Genomic DNA, 10,003 nt, shown 5'->3' on the forward strand with positions numbered 1-10,003 from the left:
ATGTGCCTCAAATGTGTACAGTAGATCAAAATGGTTGCTTTTGCAGTTTTCCAATTTGATTATCTCCTGAGATGTAGATGGATTTGCAAAATTATTTGGCAACCTAAAAAAATCCTGCAACCCATGTGAGTTACTGCAGTACACTGCTGAGGTGTTAAAACTGATAGTTAGCCGGTGCAGCGTTTCTACCCTTTACAACACTTGTTCGGCTGTGCAGGAAACACGCGGTAAATCCTCTTAACTGAATCCAATGTGTATTCCAGAAATACATCGTGGGTCCAGTTAAATTTAGATCTAGAGATATATATAGATCTAGATTCCTGGATATCTATATCTTGATATATCTAGATATCCAGGTATCTAGATCTATATAGATCTATATACCTATATCTAGATCAATCTTGATAGAGCAATCTAGATACCTATCTAAATTGATCTCGATAGATCAATCTAGATTCCTATCTACCTAGATAGGAATCTAGATCTAGATACCTGGATACCTATAGATCGATCTAGATATCCAGGTATCTAGATCGATCTATAGGTATCTAGATCTATATATACCTATATCTATCTAGATAGGTATCTAGATACCTATCTAGATCGATGTAGATATCAAGGTATCTAGATACCTATCTAGATATATGTATACCTATATCTATCTAGATCGATCAACCTAGATACCTATTTAGATCAATCTAGGTCTAGATACCGATCTAGATCAAGCTAGATCTAGATACCGATCTAGATCAAGCTAGATCTAGATACCTATCTAGATATATATATATATATAGATATATATATATATATATCTATCTAGATCGATATATAGATATATATATATCTAGATATATATATAGATATATATATCTATATCGATATATAGATATATATATCTATCTAGATCTAGATATCAAGGTATCTAGATCGATCTAGATATCCAGGTATCTAGATCTATATATATACACCTATATCCATCTAGATAATTAAATCTAGATACCTATCTATATATATCCAGATAGGTATCTAAAATTGATCTATCTAGATCGATCTAGATATCCAGGCATCTAGATCTATATATACCTATATCTAGATAGGTATCTAGATCGATCTAGATAGATCTAGATCGGTATCTAGATAGATCTAAATACCTATCTAGATCTATATGTATACCTATATCTATCTAGATCGATCAATCTAGATACCTATCTAGATAGGTATCTAGATCTATAGATCCATCTATAGATATCTACCAGGTATCTAGATAGATCTAGATCTATCTAGATAGATCTAAATACCTATCTAGATATCCATGTATCTAGATCTATATAGATATATATACCTAGATCTATCTAGATACCTATCTAGATAGATCTAGATAGGTATCTATATCTTGATATATCTAGATATCCAGGTATCTAGATCTATATAGATCTATATACCTATATCTAGATCAATCTTGATAGAGCAATCTAGATACCTATCTAAATTGATCTCGATAGATCAATCTAGATTCCTATCTACCTAGATAGATATATATATATATCTATATATATATATATATATCTAGATAGGTATCTAGATCTAGCTTGATCTAGATCGGTATCTAGATCTAGCTTGATCTAGATCTAGATACCGATCAAGCTAGATCTAGATACCGATCTAGATCAAGCTAGATCTAGATACCTATCTAGATATATATATATATATATATATATAGATATATATATATATCTATCTAGATCGATATATAGATATATATATCTAGATATATATATAGATATATATATCTATATAGATATATATATATATCTATATATCGATCTAGATAGATATATATATATATCTAGATCGATATATAGATATATATATCTAGATATATATATAGATATATATATCTATATCGATATATAGATATATATATCTATCTAGATCTAGATATCAAGGTATCTAGATCGATCTAGATATCCAGGTATCTAGATCTATATATATACACCTATATCCATCTAGATAATTAAATCTAGATACCTATCTATATATATCCAGATAGGTATCTAAAATTGATCTATCTAGATCGATCTAGATATCCAGGCATCTAGATCTATATATACCTATATCTAGATAGGTATCTAGATCTAGATAGATCTAGATCGGTATCTAGATAGATCTAAATACCTATCTAGATCTATATGTATACCTATATCTATCTAGATCGATCAATCTAGATACCTATCTAGATAGGTATCTAGATCTATAGATCCATCTATAGATATCTACCAGGTATCTAGATAGATCTAGATCTATCTAGATAGATCTAAATACCTATCTAGATATCCATGTATCTAGATCTATATAGATATATATACCTAGATCTATCTAGATACCTATCTAGATAGATCTAGATACCTATCTAGATAGATCTAGATACCTATCTAGATAGGTATCTAGATATGTATACCTATATCTATCTAGATCGATCAATCTAGATACCTATCTAGATAGGTATCTAGATCGATCAATCTAGATACCTATCTAGATAGGTAGGTAGGTATCTAGATCTATAAATCCATCTATAGATATCTACCAGGTATCTAGATAGATCTAGATATATCTAAATACCTATCTAGATATCCAGGTATCCAGGTATATAGATCTATATAGATATATATAGATATAGGTATATCTAGATATCCAGGTATCTAGATCTATCTAGATATCCAGGTATCTAGATATCCAGGTATCTAGATCTATCTAGATATCCAGGTATCTAGATCTATCTAGATATAGGTATATATATCCAGCTAGATATAGGTATATATATCCAGCTAGATATAGATATATATATATACCTATATCTAGATATATATATCTAGATAGATCTATATCTATATATCCAGGTATCTAGATATAGATATATCTGATATATAGATAGATACAGAATTCAATTTCAATAACATATACAATTTGTTTAATTCATTATTACTATTTATTTATTTGTGGCTCAGGGATGAGGCCTGGTTACAAAGTATACGTTTGTATGATGGAAGAATCCACTTTTTATTCAAAATCAGGGGTCGTGTCATGCAGTCAGCCTGGTAGCAGCAGCTCAACGTGAGGTGGATTATTGGGTTTAGGTCGTGTGATCAGGACCAGGTCTCACGCTGGATCTGGCCTGTCCTCTCCATGGTTTCCAGCATCTGCGAGGCTTCCTCTGAGGACACGCCCCCCTGCTGCTGGAACACCTCCTTCAGAGCGTCACACACACCGGTTGGCATTTCTTTAGCATTCCTGCATAGAAAAACAAGACACGGTGTATTCAGTCACCTGGCGTTTGGACCGTTGAGTAGAAACAGGACATTCCTTGGACATTTCTGTGTGAGGATTGTTATAGCAAGTACCATGGAGCTCTATGATAGTTATGCTTTAGTAAATTATTTTGGCGACTGATATTAAACACACTGAAATTAGTCCCTGACAAAAACAATAAACCTGGGCCAAGCTATTTTAGAAAAAGATTTCTAACAACAAATTATTGAATGAGTCAAAAGAGAAAATCGACACTCGTGTCCCTCCTCTGAAAGCTGGCGGAAGTCCTCTGTGGACATAAGAGTGATCATTTATGAGCCTTGGACTCACCCAGCAATGTAAAAGCAGGCATGTTTATTGGCAATCAAGTCCCACAGGACGGCAGCGTTCTCCCTGACACGGTCCTGTACGTACACCTTCTCCTCCTGAAATACACACACAAGTCTTCAGACAAGAAAAACAATATATCCACGGAAAATACTGTATGTAGTTTGAGAAAACGTCTGGTTGAGTGTTTCCTTGAACCGCTATTCCAGTTTCCTCTGGTTTTTACCACATAAAGAGTTAAGGTGCAGTAAGAGAAGCTTTATTATCAATCCGATTTAATGTATTTCGTACAATCTGTACACAGAAGACCCTCATCATTACGGGGGGAAAACCTTAGTGAGAACAGGGGGATGCTCACATACGTGCACAGCGTTAAGAACAGAGCTACAGCGCGTTCAATGCATGATGATGTAACGGCATGGAACCTCCAGATGTCACAGCAACAGCTGTTAGCGCTGTAGCTGCCCCCCTGCTGAGTTGAGGGTTCACCAAAAAGAGGACCAATCTCCTGGTTGCATATTTTACTGAATATTGGAAGATGACGATAATAAAACTTCATAAACTGTGTGTAAGAGCCAGTTTGTTGTTTGGGGCGTCGGGCCGCTCTCGATCAGGCCAAACGGTCAATGTGATCAGGAGGATCACATTGACCGTTGCTGGCTGGAACTAACGTGCGAAGATGTGTCATAACGTTTCATAACCAGGAGCAACGAATGTTATGATTTCTATTATTCTACTTCAGGGGAAACATGGAGTAAGACAGAATGCGGCGGTCTTCTGTTCATTGGAAACGGGACTTTTTGTTGTTTACTGCACGCGTCAAAACAGAGCAGGAAGCGACCAGCGACCCTACGGTCTGTTACTCCACTAGTATCCGCTGTAGCCCGTCCTCTCCTCGCCATGTTCACCAAAATACCCCCACAGCACACAGCTATGAGCACAAATAAAGTCAATAAATTACCTTAAATTCTGCTCCTACATTGCATCATAACTCAGCTATTTGCAAACTTTTGTTATACGCCAGGCTCCAAGAGTGACCTTTGACCCACAAAACCTATTCAGTTCAGGTGGACCTTTGTACCACGTTGGAAGCGTCCCTCCGGGTCTCACTGAGACATCACGTTCACATGGATGAGCAGACGGTTGGCTGACCTGTTCTCTTGAGAAGGCAGTGAAGAGGGTCAAATGTCCCGTCTTCATCATGTCTTCCCAGTCGGATCTGAAGTAGAAGTCTTTGGACTCAGAGCGACAGCCAAAGAACAGGACGTTGGCTAAACAGCAGGAAGACGACAAGGACGCCGAAGCTGTCAAACCATGAGGAGTGATTGATGTATTTCTCTTTAGTCACGGAGGTAAAGCTCTCACCGTGTTTGCCCTCAGACATCCTTTCTTGTAAAGCTGACCTGAAGGGGGCCACTCCTGTTCCAGGTCCAACCATTACCACAGGGGTGTCTTTCGGTTTGGGGAACTTCAGAGAGCCCTTCTTTACCCACAGGGGCACAAAGACGTCCCCTGCAACACGTTCAATGGGACACACAAAAGGTCTTCTGTAAGGGGCTTAATGTCTCCATACTGCCACGGTGTTTAACGTCAAAGGGATACAGTGGTATTGGTACTTTTGGCGGTGTGGGAGGGGGCCGCAGTCCGGCCCTCCTGGAGGCTTTGCTTTGCTTTACAGGCCTCACAAGGCTGTTATCCCTGTTGCCTGTCCACTTAATATACCTGCTGCGGCTTCCCTTGTGGAGGGGCCATTTAATTACTGCAATAAATGCACTCTTCGATAATATTCTAATTCATTAAAATGCTCTTGTATCTGATGATTTCATAAAATGCCTGTTTGACTTTTCCAGCCTCAGTATTTGGTGAAAGGATTGTAGAATGATGTCTTCTGACCACTCTAATGTCTCTAACACTACATGTCCTCATTGGCTCGTTCATGAGACAATCAAAATATATGCTCGGACATATACATGCAGCCAATCGGGGTGAAGCCCTCTGTGTAAACACGTGTTGGATGTGGTGAGAGACCTTGTGCAGGGTCCAGGGACGCTAACCAGGTGGAGCAGAGGCCTCTTCTGAGTTTATACATCTTGGTTTTGTAACGAACCACCGCTACCAGGATCTGCAGCCTGTGTGGGTGAACCTGTTGGGAGAGAAGGATTCATCATTCCACTCCACTCGATGAATTTACAGCTTTGCCTGAGGCCCTCAGGTATCTTTGCACAGGAGGAGACCAGCTACCTGGAGAGAGGAGGCGATGGAGAACGAGCGAGGCTGGATCGTAGGGAAGAGATCTAGGAGATAGTGGACTTTGATTTCTGCTGTGGTGTGAGGGAAATCTGCCAGGACCTGCAGCAGACGAGAGCACATGTTCACGGCTTTAAAACCTTGATGTGATTTTAGAACACAGAATCTTCGGTGTTTCCCTCCCAGACACTGATCCCCATCCGTCACCTCCAGCGCGGTGCGTCGGGGCCGGTTGCAGTAGCTGTGCAGCTCGTCTTGGCCTCCGGCGGAGCTGAACTCCAGCAGCTTCTGCTTCTCCGTCTCGTTGGAGGCGAAAGTAGACAGCAGCTCAAAGAAGGACCGGCGAGGCACGGCGGCGATGTCCAGGTGGCGCTCCACCAGATGGCGGATTGTACACGGCTGAGGGAGCGTGGCAGGAACTGAGGAGACAGGTTCGGGGTCATTATGTCCCGTCAGAAGTGTAATTATGCTTTAAAACCAACAAACAAATCTAGAATGAAATGACAGTGTGTAAAGTGAAAGGGGTCAAAACTGCCACGAATGATTCATTCACATTGCAGCCTGTTTTTAGCCTCTTTTAGTTTCTTGCTTTGGAAGAACTTCCCTTTAGCAACATGCAAATGTCACACAGGGGAGGAGGAGCGAAGGAAAAGAATCCTGTGCGATTAGTAAAAACAGAATCAGAGCATTTAAAATAACACAATAAATGTCTACAGTGGGAAACTGAAGTTGAGTTTTAATGATTTTTCAGTTATACGTTTCTATCAATGTGTGGATATAATATCCACACATTGCTTCCTATTGGACACTAGAACAAAGACTACAGAGGGGAGGTTCTCTCTCATCTTCTACCCCTTATCCAGGGTGGGGTTGCGCGCACGCACGCATGCACACCTACCTACAGAGCAGTCTGTGGCCTTGAGAGTGAACATGGCCGCTGGATCTAATCTCAGTAGTTGACAGAGCTGCTGTACGTCCTCTGGCGAGTTACATGGAGGCATCACCACCACGTCACCAGCAGCAAACCTACATAGAAAACCAGGAGACCTTCTGATGAAACTACCTGCACCCTTTATTGAAAAGCTCTAGATAAGGAACACATCTTTTGACAAATTCAATACTCTAATCGCAGATTTAACACGAGCACACACACCACTTCTCAAAGGGAATCTACAGACACAATTTCATCATCTGATGTTTTTAATCATGCAGCAGTTTTTTTTTATCATTTCAGTGCACAAACATTGAATAACGGAACATTTAAGAGAAATTAGTATTGGCGCTGAATTCTTTTCTGGATATTCACCTATGCATTTGGCATGAATGTCAATGACAAAGTGTTTTACAGAAAAGTGACCGTGGCGCTAATTTAGTCAAGCTGACGTCAGATTATGAGGACGCGACGGATATTTAAAAGGAACTCTGTTACTCACTCAATGTTGGACGCTGTGATATCAAACTCCATGAGCCTCACATCCTGGAAGTGTGACGCGTCCGTTACTCTCCGGTTGGACACTAGTCTGGCAGGGAAGGGACGGGCCTGGGAGGGGAGGGTCGACTCTGTGGGAATCCGCAGCCTGTCATCGGTCTTCTCTTCCACATCATCCAGGAAGTGGAACGTGTATGTTGGGGGGAGCCTTTCGCCGGAGTTAAGCAAAAAAATTTAAAATTCACCCAAAACTAAACCCAAAAAGGAATTCAAAAATAACCAACTTCAAAATAATACTCACAGTTCATCTTCCCTCATTGGAATCACACCAGCCAAAGATGGGTACAGAGCAGACACTTTCTGCCAAAATGATGCGAGCCACGGGTCAATCACAGCATCGGACCTGTCCAAAGATGAGCAGATGAAACGTCCACCCTTCCTCCTGTTCCTGACTAATTTGTTAGCTAGACAGTTACAGAACACACCAAGTTGGTGAATAAAGCTGGCGCCGTCTGTGTCACCTGACTCCAGGTCAGCCATCCGCTAATTAAACTGCAACAGCTGTGTTTAAACCAGCTGTGTTTAAATCATATACTGTGTATATGAAATACTCTGCACTAAGTCACGGTTAGGGTCTGTCTCCATCAGCAACACTTCACACACATCGACTTCAAGTTTCTCTTTAAATACCAATGTAGTTATTAGCAATCACTGTTGAGCTATTGGCCAATTTAGAGGAATAAATGAACTGTTTTGTAAACAAGAAGCTGCAGAGGGGATTTGAGAAGAGGATCTGTACAAAGAAGAAAGTAGAAAGTGTGCTACATAAACGCCCCCATGGGGGCGCTATTGCCTCGATCTGCATTTAAAACTGTTGCCAAGTAATATAGTAATAGTTATAATAAATACAACTATTGCTCAAAATAAATCATTTAAAGTAAACATATCCGTTAAGTAGAAATGTATACAAATGTAAAGAGAACGTAAACAAACTAAATAAAAAGGATTGGAAGTATGATTGTGCGCCCATGGTTCTTACCCCAGGTCATGCTGGTCGTCTGACAGCCCAACAGGAAGCAGCATGCGGGCGCCCAGCTGCACGAGGCGCTTATGAAGCTTCTTGGCCACAAAATTAAACCTAATGGGGAATGTGGTCGACCATGAGTCCCCTTGGATGTGTACTGTGAGATGTGTGAAACTGGAATACTGACTTGGGGTAGGAGGAATCCCCCAGGCCCAGTACGGCACAGTCCAGGCGACTCAGGGAGGACGCGGGCAAAGACTTCCTAAAGACAAACCTCCAGAAGATCTGAGAAAAGTATGCACGCAGGTCAGCTGGTTCATCTCAATGTATAGTATATAATGTATAGTAGGCGTAATACAAAATAAGAAGAATAGATCTTTGAAAACAGCACGTTCGTTTTCAGCTGCATCTTGTTTATGTAAACAAATGAAACTTCATGATCCACCTCCATGTTGTCTTTGCATTACCTTCATGTTGTCTGGAGGGTCTCCTTGGCCTGCAGTGGAGCACACAAACACCACCAGAGACTCTGAGATCAAGCTGGCCTGTTAGATCAGAGGAAGCACCCATGGGTGCAGTGTTTGGTTTTTTGTACGTGATCCTGTATTCTGTAACAAATACCACAGACCATCACGGAGGTCTGGTTACGTGACTAGAAGAGCTGCCTCGATACGGACTCACTCACCACGTTATAGTCATCCAGAGGAAACACGCGAACCGGCAGCCGCCTCTTGCGCGCCTGTCGCCCGATCCTGTGGGCCGTGTCCTGGGCCGAACCCGTCTGACTCCCGTACAGGACCAGCACACCGGGCTCGGACATGACGACTGGGAAGCACAACGTGGGTCAAACTCCTGCTGGGGACGACGAGCTCAACACAAATGACACAGCGGAGGAACCGGGGCGGAGGAATGTAACGTTAGAGGAAAGTTAATAAGCGGCTACTCGCGCGCTGCTGACCTCGCGGTTATGACTTTGTGGCTAATCGTTGCTAGCGGGAATATTATATTGTTTCTGTTTGTGTTGTTTTTTTCCTCTACAAATGACATCACCACAGACAAACGGAGCTCGGTACTTACCGCTGTTGTCTCCAACGATATCCGTAAACACTAATTAAAAATGAGCATACACTTCCTCCAAGTGAGGCACGTAGCTCCTCATTCTAAACACCACCGCTACACTTTACGGCAACGCCGTTTCAAGCATAGATGTGTACACAAAGGCTACATGTCTCGTCCGCGTTGCCGGCCAATGGAGTCGAACGTCCGCACATGGCGGCCATCTTGCCACAGAGAGCTCGCTCACCCACAACATTGTGTTGGTAGTGATACATGTACTTTTTAAATAACCATAACTTGCTAAAATTTCAACCGAGTTTTAAACGATTTGGTTTGTTATAAAGGTCGGGCATGTATTTATGACACTGGTTATTTAAAAAGTACATGTACTGCTACCAGTGAGCGAGTTCACTGTACCAACATGGCCGCCATGTCCGGACGTTCTAGATTCCTTTATATATCTATGGTTTCAAGTTGACGAGTTGATTGGCTCGCGCGATCATGCTGCATTTAAAGCCCCACAGAGAAAATCTAACATTTGAGATAGCGGACGTCCCTGTCAACAAAGCCACTAGTGCTTTCTAACAGAAATTGTATTTTTGAGGTCAAATCAT

The 10,003-nt window shown here is 41.1% G+C and overlaps 1 protein-coding gene across 2 annotated transcripts; it reads right to left on the bottom strand.

The window, feature by feature from the left end:
- Nucleotides 1–2,963: 2,963 nt before the first annotated feature.
- On the bottom strand, nucleotides 2,964–9,819 carry ndor1 (NADPH dependent diflavin oxidoreductase 1). Of its 2 annotated transcripts, none has more exons than XM_040198110.2 (15): nucleotides 9,411–9,819; nucleotides 9,019–9,158; nucleotides 8,801–8,878; nucleotides 8,521–8,618; nucleotides 8,349–8,447; nucleotides 7,611–7,712; nucleotides 7,314–7,517; nucleotides 6,779–6,906; nucleotides 6,088–6,299; nucleotides 5,875–5,982; nucleotides 5,662–5,776; nucleotides 4,999–5,145; nucleotides 4,786–4,904; nucleotides 3,637–3,731; nucleotides 2,964–3,288 (listed from the first exon to the last, which is right to left on the bottom strand). In XM_040198110.2, the coding sequence occupies exons 2-15, from the start codon at nucleotides 9,151–9,153 to the stop codon at nucleotides 3,144–3,146; spliced, it is 1,785 nt and encodes a 594-aa protein (XP_040054044.2). In that variant the 5' UTR covers nucleotides 9,154–9,158; nucleotides 9,411–9,819; the 3' UTR covers nucleotides 2,964–3,143. The 2 variants fall into 2 exon arrangements, with proteins under 2 accessions (XP_040054044.2, XP_040054045.2); XM_040198111.2 differs by having other exon boundaries at nucleotides 8,801–8,829; nucleotides 9,411–9,521.
- Between the last annotated feature and the right edge of the window lie 184 nt (nucleotides 9,820–10,003).

Source organism: Gasterosteus aculeatus, chromosome 14 (genome assembly GCF_964276395.1).
Source record: "Gasterosteus aculeatus chromosome 14, fGasAcu3.hap1.1, whole genome shotgun sequence".
In the NCBI taxonomy this organism is placed as follows: domain Eukaryota; kingdom Metazoa; phylum Chordata; class Actinopteri; order Perciformes; family Gasterosteidae; genus Gasterosteus; species Gasterosteus aculeatus.

Excerpts from the sequence above, each read along its gene's own strand:
- ndor1 (XM_040198110.2), bottom strand. The coding sequence starts at position 9,153 with ATGTCCGAGCCCGGTGTGCTGGTCCTGTACGGGAGTCAGACGGGTTCG. Across the intron at positions 8,879-9,018 it reads CTCTGGATGACTATAACGTG|GCCAGCTTGATCTCAGAGTC; the intron begins GTGAGTGAGTCC and ends CTGATCTAACAG. Across the intron at positions 8,448-8,520 it reads GGGGATTCCTCCTACCCCAA|GTTTAATTTTGTGGCCAAGA; the intron begins GTCAGTATTCCA and ends ATTCCCCATTAG.